This window comes from Python bivittatus, unplaced genomic scaffold, assembly GCF_059951505.1.
Source record: "Python bivittatus isolate LINGU-HERP-01145 unplaced genomic scaffold, Pbiv_v1 ctg000980_np1212, whole genome shotgun sequence".
NCBI classification, from domain to species: domain Eukaryota; kingdom Metazoa; phylum Chordata; class Lepidosauria; order Squamata; family Pythonidae; genus Python; species Python bivittatus.
This window is the reverse complement of record NW_028277125.1, coordinates 50,475,398-50,493,967: the sequence shown is the minus strand read 5'-3', so window position 1 is coordinate 50,493,967 and position 18,570 is coordinate 50,475,398. Positions and strand designations below refer to the sequence as shown.

Below are 18,570 nucleotides of genomic sequence, written 5' to 3'. Positions count from 1 at the left end.
AATTTTATATTGTATTCTGCTTTAAGACCATGATCTTAAAAGGCACTTAAGAAATGAATAAATAAAAAGTTTTAAACAAAAACATTAAGGCACTTTGAATATTAGAAACAGTCACATTAAGAATAAAAGGGCAAGAGGACATTGCAAATCACACACAGACACACACACACACTCATACACATAAAACAATTTAAATTCTTCCCCAGCCCTTTTTTGTCATTCCTCAAAAACATCTCTTTATGGACATGAACTCAATCACTAGAAATTATTGCTAAAAATTAAAACATGGTACATTTAGAATATGATTAGTCAAGATTACTGCCCCAAATATTGTAACACTATACTTAATTAGTTTAGCACTCCACTACTGAGATGTTTTGAAGGAATTTTACAAACCATGCCAGATTTGTTACAAAGCAATTCACTCTGACTTGCATGCTTCCATTTTTTTTTTTTAATATAACCTGGGCGTGAAGTTGTACCCCGTTTCTACTAACAGTCACCAGTGTTCTTATCCTCAATTTGTTGTGTCCTTTTCTGAACCCAGTTAGATTGTTTAATTATACAACACCCCATTTAAATTTCATTAACCCTGATTATACACTGGAAAAAGCATCAGTCTGCATACATGTGGTTTTTTTCATTTCCTGCTCATGCAACAATTCTTTGGTTATGGAAGAGCCACTGAGACTGCAATCCGCCAGCCTCTACTCCCACATAAATCCAATTGAAACAATTAAAAATTGAGCAAGAAAAGGAGATTATGGTGCTTTACAAGGCTAAAAAGATGCCCCCTGCCTATTTTATATCACTTCAAAAACCTTTTCCTATGAACATTCTGTTTTAGTATCAGAGGCTAGCTAGTGGAAAACTACTTGAAGTGACTTAGGATAAGAATTTAAAATAAGAATAGTAAGGAAATTTCAACTGCCCTCAGCAATGTGCATGTCACGATAGAAAAATGAAAGAATTTCTGGAAAAAGCTTCCTTCCTTCTCAACTCATGTAGCCATAGTAGGAAGGAGTCAAACAGGAAAAGAGCAGATAAGACAACTATAGCTGTTAAATCCAAAACTGCAAATCGTCTCTTTCACCATTTGTTCCTGCCTTCCCTGTCAAAAAAAAAGCAAGAAAGATTCAGCAGAAATGATGAAATGTGTGCCTATCTTATCTGAATGACTTTATGAAGTTCTGAATTTTCTTTGGTTCTGTTTTGTGGTACTTTAACAGGTTTATCTCCACTGTTTTAGGTTCTGTTGCTTTTAATTGATTGTTTTATTATTTGCTTCTATTTACTGTAACAGTGTATTATTACATGTCACCCTAAGAGCTGCTGCTATGGATGGACTAATAATTTTTAGAAATTAAATAAAAAATAAATATGGGTCAGTGCTGAAAGTCCCATAATTCAGCTGTTGCCACTTGGATCTGTTACTTTTATTCTAAATTTAGTCAACCATTAATACAATTGTACACCAAATTCTTTGAGGCACATATTTTGCAAACCAAATTGTATAGACCACATATTTGTCTCCCCAATAAATTCAGCACCAGCAGACCAGAGAGTGGAAAGTATACTGGAAGTACAGCCTTCCATGTGTCATTGTGCATGTCAACAACACAATCCTATTATGACAAATGGACTGTGTAAAATTTTATTTCATCCTAAGTCACCAAAGTTGTGCCAAGGATAGCAATTCTATCCAGTTACCTGAACTATTTCTCCTGGCTGACTGTTATAAGAATGGTAACTTTTGAGAACAGCGGTCTAGTTTTTCCTCTGCTTGTCCTATATCTACTTCCTTTGTGTGTTGCATTTAAAGCACTTAAGTCTGAGAACTGGTACCTGCATAATACTGATCTTCATGAATTTCCATGTGAGGCTTTTTGGCTGAATAATGAATACTATTTATATAAATAAATTTATATAAAAAAAATACTATAGCATTTACACTATCCTATAAATACTAGAGTATTTATTCAAGCCCTTGCCCAGCTTAGGCTGATGCACCAGTTGTGACCCTACAGGGATCAGGGAGCTCTGACAGCATTAACCTACACTAGCATCACCACATGGTTTGACTATGCAGAGTGCTCTAGATGAGGCTGCTCAGAAGTTACAGGTGGGTGCAGAATGCAGTAGCCAGGCTGCTGGCAGATGAGACTCACTACTACAATATAACACCAATTTTTGATGGCTACACTAGTTACCAATAGGCTTCCAAATGCTAGTTTTTACCTATAAGACCCTTAACAGCATGGCTCTGAGCTATATCAGGAACCATCTTTTCCAAAATGATTCTGCCTGTTGTGTCAGGGCCTCCTTAAAGTCCTGCCTCCCTGCAAGGGAGGTAAAATGTTGTGGAGCAGAAGGCTGACTTTCTCTCTGTTAGCCCTGATGATTTTAAAACACCATAGCGTCAGAGCTACATTTTGTCTCCCTCATTACATCTCACAAGGCAGGAAAAAGAAATTCAATGAGTGGTGACTTGGCTGCCATTGTTCTTTTTATATGTTTTTACACATTTCTATATGGGGTCACTTTATATTGTGATGGGTGGATGGGATCTATGATGTATGTTTTTAATGATATTTTGCTTCTGCACACTGCCCTGAGTCTGGTGATACAGCCAGTATAAAATGCTTTTAATAAATAAATAAATTTTAACTCCATTTATGCATTTATTCCACTTCAAATTTTGTTTCTTCTATACATATTCATTTATTTACAATATTTGTATGTTGTTTCCTATTGAAGATGTTACAATCACATTTACATTAAAACAGTTACTATAAGACATGTACATAAAAATGGAAGAGACTAAAAACAAGCAAAATCTTTACTATGCACATTCTTACATTTCCGTATGCCCATATTATTACGGGAGAAAGCCCCCTGCTCCCTTGGGGTCCTTTTTCTTGCTACTAGCAACGCCTAAGACAGAATCCCTATCTGTGGAAGTACACGAAGCTCTGTGACTTTTTTGTTTTGTTTCATTTGACATGGCATTCAGCTAAAATGTCACCACTACAGATATTACAAGTATGGCACTGCAGTATTAGAGATGACTAACTTTGAAGGCATCATTCAGTTTTAATGTTATCATGTTTCTACAACAATGATTCTTAGTGAATCCTCTAAATCATGTATTTAAATAAGTAAACAACTGCCCTTTTTTTGGGAAGGTGGAATCATATTTGATTAAAATGGCTCATATATCACCAACAGAGAGCACTAGAAAGATTATACCTTTGGAAAATATTGTTGCTGTAATTAAATAAGTGAGCATTTGGCATAAAACAGTTCACAAATCTACAAAATATATTTATCCCTGGAACACAACTCTGTTGTATTTTAATTGTTTTGCTCACACTTTTTATCAATTGGTTTGTTAGCTTGACATTATTACATGTATAGAACATGCCACATGAGGGACAAAAAGTAGGGTTCTATTATCAGACTATTAATAAATTATTCAATTTCATGATGGTTTCATAGTCCATCAGATTCTAAATTACATTATACCAAAAATAAGACAGAATTCTGCACAGAAATAATACATTGTAAAACTACATCTTCAAATGGTGTTCAAGCAAATGTGACTGGATCTAAAACTCCAAGTCTGCATATGCTCTCTAACTGAAAATATTTAAACTACAGACTTAACATACTTACCTGGGGCAGAGGGGTGGGATGGGGAATCCCCATACCTCCACTGAATACAGTGGGATACATTTCAGAATAAAAATGCAAAGGATTTCCCCCAAAATTAATATTAACCTCTCTAGAGTAAAATCTTCTACTTGGGAAAGCTTTAATGATGATGCAAGTTACATAAAAGGAGAGTGGGGAACCTGCAAGGACAAGGCATTACGTACTCAGCTAACAAGCTGGTTCTGCAAGATTTAAAGAGGCAGTTAACACAATACCACATTGGTCAATTCTTCTATTAAAAGCCACAAACTTGCAGATTATCAAGGCCTGGGTAAGCAAGATTATGAGGAAAGGGGAACTCCAGCAAAAGTGCCAAGTAAAATATAATCTATTCACCCCGACGGGTACATGAAATGTTTGAGCCTTTACACTTTAACAATCTCCTCTTTTCAACTACCTTGCAGACTGTTACCTGTTTGTAGTGCCTGTGCTGTTGCCTCCGCTGCTGTGCTTTCTTGACCGGCTCAGTCTCTGCAGTGGCTTTGGGTCCTGCAACCCAAGACTTGTCATGGAAGGGAAGGCTGAGGCATACCCATGTTCACACTCTGCATAAATTATGAGCAAATGGAAACAGAAGGAACAGTCAATAAGAAATAGCATTTTCCAAAGACAACCCCAGCAGAGCCCTGAATGACTTGTCAGGGAGTGCTCTCAGTTTCCAACAATGGTGAGAACACTTGGACATAAAAACCACAGGCGATGCACCTGTTCAGGTAAGGCTGGCTAGCTTAGAGTCCAAATCCCTTTGAGTCAGTCTTGATTCCTGGTGACTGTATGCAGTTTCCTCTCTTTTTTAGAAGTGGTTTCCCACTGCCCTCTTCCTAAGGCTGAGAGAGAGTGAATGGCTGAAAGTCAGCAAGCTGATTTCATGCCTAAGGCAGGACTAGAACTTAAAGCCTCCCAGTTTGTAGACCAGTGTCTTCAATCACTACCCCAAACTGGCTCTCCAGTGTATGCTCCAAGACAATCTTAAAGTCTGCATGAAAGCTTCCTGATCAAAATCCAGAGCACGTTAAAAGAAATTCTGCCACTCTGCTCACATTTCTCCACCTCCTGTGTCTATAGCATGTGAATCTCTTTGGCCCCACTTTTCCCCCGATCCCCAGGCCCTCCCCAAGCAACTGCTCCTTTCAAAACAAGTGAGTTGGACCCTTGTTTCTAGGAGGGTGGGCCACCTCAGTTCCTGCCCCTTCCTCAAAAAGATTACCTCGGTCTCTGCGATCCAGGTATTCGGCTGCCTCCAAAAGGCGCTGGATGTTGATCATCTCTACCCGCTCCATAGCCCTTGGGATGGATGAGGCCTCCTTCCCCCAAACAATTGTGAAGGAGGACTTTGCTGCCTTGCCCCTGGCACTATGGGTGAAATAGACCTTAGTTCTCTGATTTTTCCAAGAGAGAAAAACAATAAGGTAGGAAACAAGTAACTTGGAGGAAGGGTGCCTCTTGTACTGCTTCCACGAAGTTAATCAGTGAGGCGGAAAAAAGAACTGAACAACTCCTGCAGCAGTTACCCTGACTCATGGCCACATCCTACTTCAAAAAAATCTTTCTTTTACCTCTAGGCATTAACAGAGACCCTTCCCACAACTCCTAGTCCTGATTCTCTCCCCTCTGGTCTTGGCTATCCGTCTTCTTCCCCTTTAAACCTCTAGCACTGCGCCCGACCCAGCTTCATACTCTTTCCTCTGTGCCCCAAACATTTAATCTCCCCTCCAACCTCTTCTTAATCTAGCTCTGCATTCTGCCCCCTATCGCCCCTTTCCTCCGTGGCCCCACACCTTTCCTCTCCTCTATCTCGATGCTGCCCCTGCATCCATGGTCCAAGCCCTCTCTCCCAAAGAGCTATCGCTTTCTCCGCCTTCTGCAGCAGATACTGTACGTCCCTGCCTCTTTCACAGTTTGTTTACCTCCGCTTAGAAATCATGGGGGGGAGGGGACGCACATGAGACTTTCGGCCCCAATGCCATTTGGGAAATGTAGTTCTAAGCTTCCTCTCTCTGCAAGTGCGGCGCGTGTGCACGCTTGCATTGTGGGAAGCTTTTCTCCGCGTTACACATACTGGCCGGACGGAGGAGAGCGTATAGCAGTCCTCTCGGTTTAGTTACGGGAGTGGGTATAAGACGGGGAAATCCCTTCCTTGTTTACAAAGAATAGTGGCCATGAAGGTTGGTCCAGTAATAAAATAAACAGAATTCCAGGATTTATGGACAGCTCGTCTTGAGCCTTCCCTTCTAAACAATCAGTTTTAGGATTTGTTTCTATGTTAAGCCTCAAACAGTTAATTGCACATGACCACTCGAAAATAAGTTCCACTGATATCGATGTGAACTATAGCCATGTACTTTTGCAAAGAATTTAAGTCGTAAAGTTAAAAGTTACCACAAAACTGCATTTTTAATCATTATAATAATGGCCGTAATAAACCCAGTCATTAAGCAAACAATCTGATGCAGATTTTCAGCATAAGTTCCACAGGAATTAGTTGGGCTTGCTACTATATAAAATATATTTAGGAGGTATTTTTGTAGTTCTTAATTCTTAAGTAGCAGGCAATGCTCTTAAACTGTAGGAATGTTGGACTGGATGGTGTCCTATTGTCCAAGCACTGAGACCTCTTCAGAATCGCCACTGCCAATCTCAGGTTCTAGAAGTTTAAGAATACAAGAATATCTCAACCTAGAACTGTAAACTCGAACTGTCTGCATGGAAACTTCCAGTCTGAAGGTTCATTTGCCTTCTCTCAGATTAGGAGACTATACATATTCCTTGCTGTTTGTTACTTCTGATTGCTTTCTTTTACTTCTTATTCAACTAGTTAATTTTTGCTTAATGGAATAAGATCAGTAGTAATTTATTAGGTGATAGAAAAGTTGCAATAGAGAGGACAAGCACCCCTCCAAAATGTATTCTACATGCCTATCATTGTTATATCTCTGCAATTACTTCAAGAAACTCTTTGAATACAGTTTATAATCAAATCATCTTCTAGAAATTAAAATAAGCCTGCAACTGATAACATGTTTACTTGAAATTTAATTCCATCAAATTTAACTAAAATTACATATTGGATGGGAGTGTTAATCTGAAATATGGTTACTTCAAATCTTCATTATGGTCATAGACCAGCAAAAATGGTTATTTCTGTTTTAGAGTCCTAATATGGGATGAAGCCTATCTCTAAAATTTCTATTCCCTCCCCCCCCCAAAAATCCTTTGAGTAATGTACTTCAGTAAACAAGAAGAAGGAACAACTCCTGTGAAGTGATTAATATAACCTAATAAAATAGTAGCAAACTAAACTTTTGGGAAAAACAGTAGGCATACTTTTTGGTCTTAAAAACAAATGATAATATATAAATATCCTTCAAATCTACTAATAGAATCCTATCTTAATTAAGAAGTTACAAAGAAATAAATGCATTCCTAAGTATATGAAAGATAGGTAAACTGAATGTTTATTGAAATACAAATTTAAAAGGTTGGAAGAAGATGATGTGCAAATTGGCCAGGATGAAAAGCTGAATTATGCAGTTTATAATAGTTTATAACAGAATACAGAAAGTATTTTGCAGATGCCAAATAAACAAAGCCTCCTATGTTCATTTTTTTCCTAAGCAAGAAAACAGCATGCATCTTACATTGTTTCAACAACAATCATGGTAAAGGCACATAATTTTTCATTCCTGAAATAAATAAGTAAACATGTATCCATATTACAGTTGTGCACATTTTGAAAATAATTCAGAAGTGCTTCAGGCTTGCATATGTGCAACATGGCAGCTTCTTCCTATGAAAGCAGCCTGACTTTTTTCAGATTTCCATAGGAGCCTTAAAAAAGGGCTACTGATTACAGAAATCCACTCATCAAAATTAATATAATTCTTAAAACAGTGGTGCCTTTTTCAGGTTTGTCTCAAAGCCAGAAAAAACCTGGGATACTTTAATGAATCGCAGAGAGGTAATATGTAGAATTTGCCTGAGATCCAAAGCACTTCTTGCTAATAATTTTCAAGGTATGCACATCTCTAATTATATATAAAAGCCAGACTGGGCTAGTGGTTAAACATACCGGGCTAGAAACTGGAAAACCATGACTTCTAGTCCTGCCTTAGGCATGAAGCCAGCTGGATGACTTGGGTGAGTCGCTTTCTCTCAGCCCATGGAAAAAGGCAATGGCAAACCACTTCCAAAAATGTTGCCAAGAAAACTGCAGAGACTAGCAGTCACCAGGAGTTAAGCCTGACTTAAAGGTACATTCAGATTTATTTTCAGAACTAATAGTGAGATAGAACCCTAAGTAAACAAAATGTGATTATTTTTATGCAATATTAGCAAATCCAAACATTACTTTTGAGAGGTTCAATAAAGCTGATTCTAGATGGAGCTTTTATACAATCCTTCGGCCTTATTCACTGACTTGTTAAAAGGATCCAGAGACACACTTCACTTAATCTGTCTTTTCCCATCAACTTCTCCATTGTTTTTCTTTCCAAAGTACAGTAGTTCAGTTAAAAAAAAGACAGAATAGTTACATGGTGGCTTTTGATTGATAGTGCTAGTAACTCTGTCTGGAAACACCTTATGCATAAAGTCAATAGAAGCCAAATTAAGTCATATTACTTAGTAGTTTAAAGATTTCTCCATAGGCAAGTCCCATTATGATGTAGCAGATCATCCAGTTCTAAGATTTCAGACAAATACATAAGGGATTTGCTCTATAAATCATAAAAGGTTTGCGAAATAGGATGACATTATAATTTTTTTAAATTAGTCCTTACATGGCTGCTATTGAGGTTTATGGCTATCATGCTTCCAGAACTGGTCAGACCACATGGTATTCACTCTTAATTAATTATCTGAATAATTCTTATTTAATGTAGTAACAGAAGACTTTTTTTTTCTCCCTGCACTTCAGTATCTTGCATTATAAGAATAAATATTACCACAGTCCAAATGATATGGTCCAAATTACATGGGTCTAACCTGATGGATAGCGTTTAATAGATGTTGGTTGGAGAGAATAAGAATTGTAGTGCAACAGATCTAGAAGGCAATTGACCTGGGGAAGGTCATTCTACAGTTAATCTCATTTCATTAGGGCTCAAGATTAGCAATGACAATTCAAGTAGCAAGAATAGTCACCTATTCTTTTTTACACCCAACCCAAAAAAACTCACCACTCCTCAGTCCCAACAATTCTGGGAAACTATGTTCAATTGTTATACTTGGTCCGATATAACAATAACATATGGTGGTAAACCAACAGGTTCATTTATATTGAAATCCTATGCAGTCTATTTAATAGTAAGGCTAACTGAGTTCAGTGAGATTACTGGGACTATCAGATCTGGACTTCAAAAAGCTAGACAACTCCTAGATGGCAGCAAAGAGGTACAGAAAACCCTTTATTGTCATCTAGCGTTTTCCAGACTTGCCACTTCACAATCCATCTGGTAGCATAATCTCAGTTCACTTGTTTATACAATTGTAGCTTGTGTTGTTCCATAGCTTCTCTGGGCAAGCAGTCCAAGAGCCTGGGAAGAAATCTTGGGAAAGTTCTTTAATGGACCTGCCAAAGATCCTTTGTTAGTGGCAGCATAAAGAGCATTATCTCTCCTGAGACTCTTACAAATTTATCAGGTTAGCACAGAAAGCAATATTTCACTTCCAAATTCAGCAATAATTACTGATCAAACATCATTTTAACTAATACTAGTACCCAAAGGGATACTTCACCCACATTTATGTTCCTCAATGATATCCAGCAACATTTGGCAGACTGCTGAGATTATAGAAAAAGAAAGAGAAGCATAAAATATAAAGCACAATTCTAAAAACTTTACAATGTACTCACTATCGATGATTACCATGGATATACAGGACCACATATGAAGTAATCAAGTATTTTTATTCAAGAAACAAAATAGTTAGAGGAATGGTTCACATCCTTGCAAGCATCAAGTTTATTCCATACTAGATGCAATCTAAGAATGGCATACAATAGTAGCTCAATAATTTTACTCCTGCCAGCTTTACCTCCTTCCAATCAGACATATTTTCCTTATTTTTCTCAAAGACCTTCATTGAGCTGCCCTCTTGAAACAGGTTTGCCAACTACTGATATCCAGAAAAGCAAATAAACTCTCCTCCTCATCCAAATGTCATATATCTTATATTACTTTTAAAATAATATATTCATATCTATTATTGCCATCTGGTTTCTGAGCTTTTAGGCTACACTACAATCAACTTTAAGAAAAACTGCAAGATTTTAGCCTATGAATTAAGAGAAGGTGATTGTGGGGAGAGAACTTAAACTGCGATCTTCTATTTTATTTCAACAATATCAAAGCATATATAAGCAATAAAATACATCAACTAAATGTTAATTCTTTTCCTGATGCATTAGTGATAATAGGACATTTCCTTGCTAGTTATCCAGGTGCTAAAACTCAAAGGTCTACAAGCAAGAGCATCTGTTTATTTTGAAGGATGTTCCTATTGTTATTATTTTCTGTGTAAATAGCAAGATCTCTATCCTTAGTCATCAGTGGCATATGAAAAAAACAAGTAATGCTACCCTTCATTGCTAGCATTGTAATCGCAGCCACAAATTATTTTGTTATCCCTTCTGGACAATCTCTTTATTAGTGAAATGCTTCTACTTGAAGATAAACAATGCTATTCTTTGTACTAACCTCCAAGCTGTATAAAAATTGCTAGCGGACTGGAAGGAATTTGATGGCTTCAAACTTGAGTAACATTAAAACAGCCCTATTTCCAATAAAGTTGAGTCCACACAGTGCACTTTCAAAAAATGAAAAACAGTCATGAAGTAATTTATAATAGTTTTTATGGCAATTTCCAAGAAATCTGCAGGGCAGGTCAACAGCATCAAAATGGTGGCAGCCTGGACTGAACAACTGAATCCTCACCTCCTTTTCATGTACCCACTGGATACATGTAAAAAAGGGGTGGGGCTTTGATCATCTGGTCATGGCTGCCACTTTGATGTTGCTGACCCCTTGTGGACACCCCTGCCAGTAGCTGAGCACTCTTCATAAAGGATCCTTTGCAGCTGTTTCCTCAGGGCTGCTTCACCTGTCATGCCTTCAAAGAGGAGGATGCTAAAAATTATATTCATGTGGCAGATTTCTACATGAAGTGAATATGGCTGTGCAGCATTTCAGGTTCTAAGAGAAAAAAAAAACCACTCCAGAGCATGCAGGAATTCTCACACAGAACCTCTGCAACTCTTTAAAGCAGACGTGTCATTTCCCAGGATTGTGAGGCTATCTTCCACAGCTGCAGCATACTCCTAGGGAAGGATTTGAAAGAATTACAGACAGATGCTTTGTGCATACCCACACACTCTGAACACTTTATGTCTTCAATTCCAAAGCATGACACAGCCATATTGACAACAAAATTTTTAAATAGTAATTTTACTCATTTCTTAAGCATTTGTTAAAGGGATGATCAGTTTCACTGTTGTTTTTGGGTCTGCTCATCTGTAGTTATTAATGGAAAGTGTCTCCACAGCAGAAATTTAATGTGGATTTGCTATGTTTCATTCCTTCCCTTTTTGTGGGGCATTCACTTGGCATTGGCATCTAATTATTGTTACCCTGTGTTTTTCTCTAGTTCTTCTGTCTTTTCTCAGACTTCAAAAAGGATAACTTTTAAAAAGAGAAGTCATTCAGTTTCACAGCTACAAATGTCTCCTGCTACAAAGTAAGATTCTGATTTTGAGAATGATGTAAAAAAGTATTAGCACACTTTAACACTTATTTATTATAAAACTTGTGGGTGCTACCTCATCACCCCATTTTCCAAAATAAATCTTTAAACAGAACTCAAACGATTTTCGAAGAGCTGAGTATAAAACCACATGTGTTAAAGTTTTGGTATTTTACAAGCCACTTTAATTGTAGGAGCGGAATACAAAATTTAACAGTAGTGTATTATGCTGTTTCATTACACATATACACATTTTAATATTTAAAAATAAATCTTTTTTACTAATAAATAAATAAATAATAAATTCTTGCTAATGAATTTATCAGTATACAAACAGAAAAGTGAAATATTCTCAATGGTATGGACAGCCAATGGCAGCATTAATGTTAATATAAAACTAGGCAATTTTAGGCCTGTAGTATCATATTATAAAGTTTGTGAAGTCATCTGCTGCATTATTTTCAGCCAGTCTTCCCCAATCTGCTGCCCTCCAGTGCAATTGGAAATTCAACTCCTAAAATTCACCCCTCTTAGTCAACCATGGATGTCCCAAAATTTAAAGTATAGCCCTGGTGCATCACATACACAGTTGCAGTAGCCTCTCATGTCACATATTTAGAAATCATAGTTAAAATCATGTTATCATCCTCTTTATAACCTCCCAAATGAGCAATTAAAAGCTTTTATAGATAGCTTTGGGCATACTGATTAGCCAAGTCTGGAGAAAATAATTATTCTTGCACAGATCCTATGTAACAAAACATTTTTTGCATGAATAAATTGTTCCATAATGAATAAAAGGATTTTTTTCCTAATTTCTACTGTAGCCATTACAGCTCCTTTTTTCTTTGTTGGATATAGAAACCACTCTCTCACCAGCTCCTTTGGGTGTACAAGTACAGAAGCTCTTAAACAAACTAAAGTTATACTAAATAGAGCTATATTGCAAATAAAATTGCCTTATTTAAAACACACACACAAGAAAAAAGTGTTGGCATTTAACCTGAAATACAATTTTAATGTGTACAAATGTTTAATATTAAACTGGTTACTAAATGGATTTATGAAGCTGTGATTACGGCTGTAACTGTTACATTTGGGGTTTATAAATGCAAGTATTTCCCTCAAGCAGTTGGCTGCAGCATAGGGATGACATATGGGCCATGGGAATCCAAAAATTAAAGACGCCACTGCTATCTCCTGTTCTGGTGTGAGGGACAGTGATATCAGGAAAATGAGAATGATAAATGTTTAAACAATCTTACGTATTTTGCCAAGTGCAACGTGTCATGATTTTGAAAGTAAAAGCAAGCTTTAAGCTTAGGTGCTTGAAAGCAAGCAGCAGAGTAATAGTTACTGATATTGGTGTTAAGGCGTATTTTTTTCCTTTCCTTTTTGCACACCACAATTTTGCTCAACTTTCTAGTACAGTAAAAGGTTTTGCTGTCCACAGAGATGTAATACCCAACCAATGGTTGCATCCGAAGTAATCCAATTTACAATCAAGCAAACAATGAGCAACATAAAGGAGCTACGGGTTTCCCTTAAACTCCAGGTTGACCCTGTTTTCGTTCCCTATAGGAAAACGATACTAAATGTGCAGCTGGTAAACAAGAGGCGACTAGAAGTCAGCCCGCCCTTTCCACACAGTAATGCGCTGGACTCATAATCCTTTAAGATTGCACTAAATTAAAAGCAAAGTCCGATGTAAGACTGCACACATCCTGGAAACTTTTAATCTTTACAGAGCCGTATTCGTTTTTGATAGTATAGCTTGAAGGATATAAATCCTGCTTAAGGAAAAGTAAATACAGAAGAAAAAAATAACATGCCCCCCCTTTCAAAACATAAATAACTTGAGACTCCTTAACAAAGCACAAATGTCTCTCCCTGTATAAGCATAAACACGTGGGCAAACATTTTCGAAACAGCTTCGTCCATACAGGCTAAGCGAAAGACTGAACTACGCTTAATCCCTTGTTTTGCAATCTCGCACGAATCTGCCACTGCCCATATCACTGCACAAGCAGGAAAGGACCAGAATTCGTGGCACCCGTTCAGGCCCTTATTGTTATTGCGAATCTTCAACTTGGAAAAGCTATGCGCGCCAGGGAGAACTCTGTCGCTTTAAGCCTGAAACTATGACATCATCTGACCACAACTCCCAACAAGGACACTCCGCTCCGTTTCCAGACTCCTCCCATTGATCCTCAGGCTCAGCAACGCGTGACATCATAGGGATAAGGGGGCGCCTCATTGGTGGAATGGCCTGAAATAACCACGCCCTCCGAGTTAGAGTAGAGCCAATGGAAAGAGAGGAGTTTGTCTCCATGTGGAAACCATGTGGTTCTAAGGAGGAGGAGGAGCTGAGACTGATTATACTGTAAGCTAGCCAGGCGGATCAGAGTGCAATGAAGGCAGCGTCGTATGTTTTTGCCTCGGTGAAACTTTAAAAAGGATGTGGGGGTTGGGACTTCGAGAGGCTGTTAAAATGTGCATGCCTTGTTTACGTTTTTAAAAAGATTTGTGCTGGTTGTTCCCACGAAAAAAAAGTTTTACGGAAATTCAAACGCGTGGGTTGCCCTCAACCTAAGTCATTGCAACTCTGCTTGAAATGCACAGATGTGGAACAAGATAAACTTAGTATCCGCCTGCTGGTCTGTAAACGTGTAAAATCCAGGAGTTTTGTTCCTCGATGGGGAGGGGTGCCAACGTTACTTTGGGACGTGGAGATTACACACGCTGGCAGCCCAGCGGGGTTGCAGACGGTGTTTTCCATGGAGGTGTTATTGCTGAAACCAAGACAAGGCACTTCCTCACTATTTTATTCAAATGATTCCGAGAGCATCCAGAGTTACAGATTCGAAATTGATGACATTGGTGGTGCTTATCAGTATCTAGATTTCGAAAGCCTTTCTGTAGGGGACGCCTAGTGAATTCAGATAAATTAGGCGGCTACGGAGGAGACCAGTGTCTCGGACATAACGATTTCTAACACTAAACACCTCAAGTAACAAACATATTTTCTTGGAAACAGAGTTACTACTGAGTTCATTTATCATTTGCCCCGCCACCCATGTTAAAATAATTAGAGGCTGAGTTTCCTACAGAAAGTAGGTAAGGAGCTGTGCTGTAGTTTCGTGGCTTTGACTTGGCTTGAAGTGAGGAATCGCGAACGCTGCGCGCACGTTTGTTTGTCTCTCTTTGTTTTCTGCAGCAGCGAAACGGGGCAGCGCGGGGAAGTCAGAAGAAGGGGAAACCGCCTAAGACCCAGCTAAGCCCTCGGTGGGGAGAGCGACGCTTTTGTGCACGTCTGGCTTCGGGGAGCGGGGAAAACAACGGAGGCAAAGCTGACCTAGTTCTATCCGCACCATCTCCAGTTCTAATGAAATGAGATGGCCGGTATAAACTGATTAGTCCCACTTCGGCCGAGTTGCTAGAGAAGGACTACACGGCACCACCTCCCCGCCCCCGCTCCCTTGGCTACCTGGCTAGTTCGCTCTTTGCCTACGTGACTTCCCGGGGTGGGGGGGCGGACGGATACCTCCATTTACTTGGCAGCCGGTCTTCCTCGAGCGATCGCGTTGCGCGGAAGCCAAGGCCCTGCACCTCAATGCTAAAAGTCAGGGCGACGGAGGAAGAAGTGGATTGACCAGAAAGCGAAAGACGCCGTTTAAAAATACTCCTATTCATGACAGCGAGCTTGCTGGCCATTGCAAAACTGAAGGGAGGGGGGAGGCTTTGTGAAGTCTTCGCACTACCCCGTCCTCCCGGAAACAATACCCACATATCCACTTATTCATGAAAAAGCTGGGAAGAGGAACGGGAGAGAGAAAGCGGGCGGTCAACAAAGGCTAAGCTAGTTGAACTGCAATGGAAATTTACACTCCGGGGAGGGAGTGACGGGGGGGGGGGACCCATATTTGTAGGGCCGATTTTGTTCACTGAGGCAAAGCATCACGGGGGGGGGGAGGCTTGACACCAACAAAAAAACTCAAAACCAAAGGAGAGTTAGGTTCTCCCCTCCCCCCCCCGCCTCCCCACTGCAGGGGTTGACGCGATGCAACGCTTTATTTTTCTTCCCCCTGACCTTCGCTGTTGTTAAACTAAATTAAACACCAGCCCTGCTGCTGTAAATTGTTCCTGGCTTGTTATTGTTCTATCCGGGAGGCTGCTCAAAAGACGCTGCAAACGAGCGATTTTCTGTGGATTATTCTTTTTCGCTGACGGCAACATTAGCAATGGGGGGAGGGGTGTTGGGGAAATCCTTTTCCACAAGGGGGAAATATGTGTGTATTTATTTTTCTTTTTTTGTTCCTTTCGCATAATATTCGGCTAGGTTTTCTTTAAGGAGAGAATCACGATCTCTTGGGTTTGCAGGGAGGGGGGAGGAGAAGGAAGCAAGAGTTGAAAATGATAAACAAGCTTTTTTCCCCCCATTCCTTCTAAAAACATGAAAGTGTTTTCTGTTTGTCTACCAAGACGATCATAAAGTTTGCTTTCCATGGTCTCCCCTCCCCCATCTCCTAGTTTGGTCAGTTTTCATCCCCCCACCCCCGCTGCTTTTGACACATTAAGAGCCTTTTATGGGGACATGACACTTCACAAACACACACATATCCATAAATCAAAATGTACCTCTAACATGACAGCATTGTTCTGGATCACTTTATAACTAATGTGATGGTGGGTATGTTTTTGTTTTGTTTTTAAGAAAACTGAACAAAAACAAAGATTATTTTCTAATGAAATACCCTGGCACGCACATAAATTCCACTGGACCTATGATAGGGTTGTAAGACTGAAACAAACAGTCTCATCTGGCAGGTTCAGCTCTAGTCTGTCTTGTTGCATCTTCATAAACGTTTTCTTTATTTTCTGTTGTTCTGTTGTTGTACATGCCTAGCCTTTAATACATGTTTGCGTGTAAAGAAGCAGCAGAAGGAGCCAATGAAAATCAAAACTCCACTTACTTTTGTTTTCTTTCTCGATTTGCTCCAGGTAGCTGGCTGCTTCCAGCAAAATCTGCACATTCTGTAGAAAAGTGTTGATCTTCTCCATGGAGTCCTCACTGCTGGTGTTGAAAATGTCACTGAACGGGCACCTGGACGTATTATCTATCACTGGCAGTTGCTGCTGCCCTAGAACAGCTTCCCCAGCATCACCTTCACATTTGAATTCTTTCCTTGGCCTGCCACGTTTCCCCATTGCTTCTACAAATGGAAACTTTGAAATGTTTAAAGCCCTTTTGGCCGACTTTCCTCCTCTTGTTGCAGTTTGTGTGTATGTGTGTGAATGTCTAAGAGAGATTGAATGAATCAAGAGATCTCTTGATTCAAAGACTCCGCGCAGGTCCTAATGCTAGTATCTTTCTATATACATTTTTTTTAAAGTGGCAATGGTAGAGTCTGGTTTACTTACAGTCCAGTATTGAGTATAGAGTATATGTCACTTTCAAAACCACAAGAAACAAGGGCAGGGGAGACAAGCCCAACTGGGATGAAACCATAGAATTACAGTTGATCATTATAAACTACCACAGAAATACAGAGTTATGTGAGAAAAGCCAAATGGTTGCCTACTCTGAAGGAGGTTAGAGCTTGCTTCAAAATCAGTCAATAGGGTAGATAGAAAAAGGAATGAAGGGTAAGAAGAAAATTCTGTAAGTCAGATGAGCAGATAAATCTTGCTCATAGTTGAGAAAGACCATGGGAAAAGAAAAAGCTGAAAAGTGAAAAAGTTAGACTAATTAGGGCACAGAGAGAACTGCTCCTGTCTGTGCTCCTGCACTCTGAAGATGCCAGTCACAGGTGCTGGCAAAACGTTAGGAAACAAAACTTCCAGAACACGGCCACACAGCCCGGAAGACCCACACCAGCCATTAGACTAATTATAATTTTCCTTTTTTCCCCACATTTTTGAATGAATAATCACTTAAACTGCATGTGCATTTTTAAAAAAAATATAAACACTTTATTTCAAATCCCCTCATGCTGGACAATAAATCCACATCCCCATGAGGAAGAACAGCCCCTCCTACCAAATTGAGAATGCACATCTTGAATGAGGCATGACTCTTGATCACATACAGAGCCATACTACCTTAGCCCTTCTCTGCTGGAGACAGACTGAGGCTGGGTACAGTGGAACTACCATGATTACCCATAGCCACTGATTAGTTAGGAATCTCCAAAATACTGGAAAGGTCCAGGAAAAGAAACAGATGAGTTTTTGCTTCAGAAAATGGTTATTTTTGTAGAAATAAATAAACCCTTTAGTCTGGAATTTGCATTCTTTTTTTTAATTTCTGTTTCCTATGTTGTACCAACTTTTATAATCTAATGTTCTTATTTCTCTGTAAAAGTGATATGTTAGCTGCATCTTTCTCAGTTATACACAGCAAAATATACCTGGTAATTGATACCTCACACTTTTGCCTTAAAGAAGTGTTTTTCTATCCAGAAGAAAGCATTACTGTTTGAGGTGAGTAGAATATCAATTACAACAACAGTGGACAAGCTTCAAATATGCTTTTCAGTTTTCATCCTGCAAGCTTTTTGCCTGGAAATTTTAGCCAAATGTTGTCTCACTACAGGACATGCATCAGTGATTGGATTCACACATTGTGTGAAGCACAGTTAACCATGGTTTATTGGATAAGGCACAATGGGCTGGATTCACACAATGCACTAAATCATAAGCTATGATAACTTAATTCAGAAACTGAACTAAAAAGAAACAAACATGATTATGTGCAAAATATGAATCTAGACTACATTTAAGCATATGGGACAAAACTCTGAATGCTAGTCCTTACAGGTTGAGGCACCTGAGAGACACCCCAAAGTTGATAGCATTCCCAACAGGTCATGATGGCTGGGCTGCTAACAGGCTTTTTTGACAGGACCTCTGGGTTCCCATCTCTGTTTTCACATTCAGGTGGAAGGAAACAGGATCATCCTACTCGCCGCTATTCCAGAATTGAAATTGTGGATAAAAGGTTGGCTTCCTTCCCCATATTTCCTTAATAGGCCAAAGAAGAAAAGAAAACCTTCACTGAAAATTTAACCCTAGGGAAAGAGATTTGCATTTTAACAGAGACGAACTTCATTAGAG

At 39.1% G+C, this 18,570-nt stretch overlaps 1 protein-coding gene across 3 annotated transcripts in view; it reads right to left on the bottom strand.

Annotated features, from left to right (window-relative positions):
* Positions 1–16,662, bottom strand: part of MXI1 (MAX interactor 1, dimerization protein) — a 75,755-nt gene extending 59,093 nt beyond the window's left edge. For 2 of the 3 annotated variants that reach the window (XM_007434662.4, XM_007434663.4), the window contains exons 1-2: positions 16,428–16,662; positions 4,127–4,259 (exon numbers count right to left, since the gene is read on the bottom strand). In XM_007434662.4, the coding sequence (XP_007434724.1) occupies positions 4,127–4,259; positions 16,428–16,662 (368 nt within the window). Of the gene's footprint in view, positions 1–4,126; positions 4,260–4,921; positions 5,068–5,492; positions 5,869–16,427 lie in introns of those variants that run through there. The other variant, XM_007434664.3, reaches the window with a different exon arrangement.
* Positions 16,663–18,570: the final 1,908 nt, after the last annotated feature.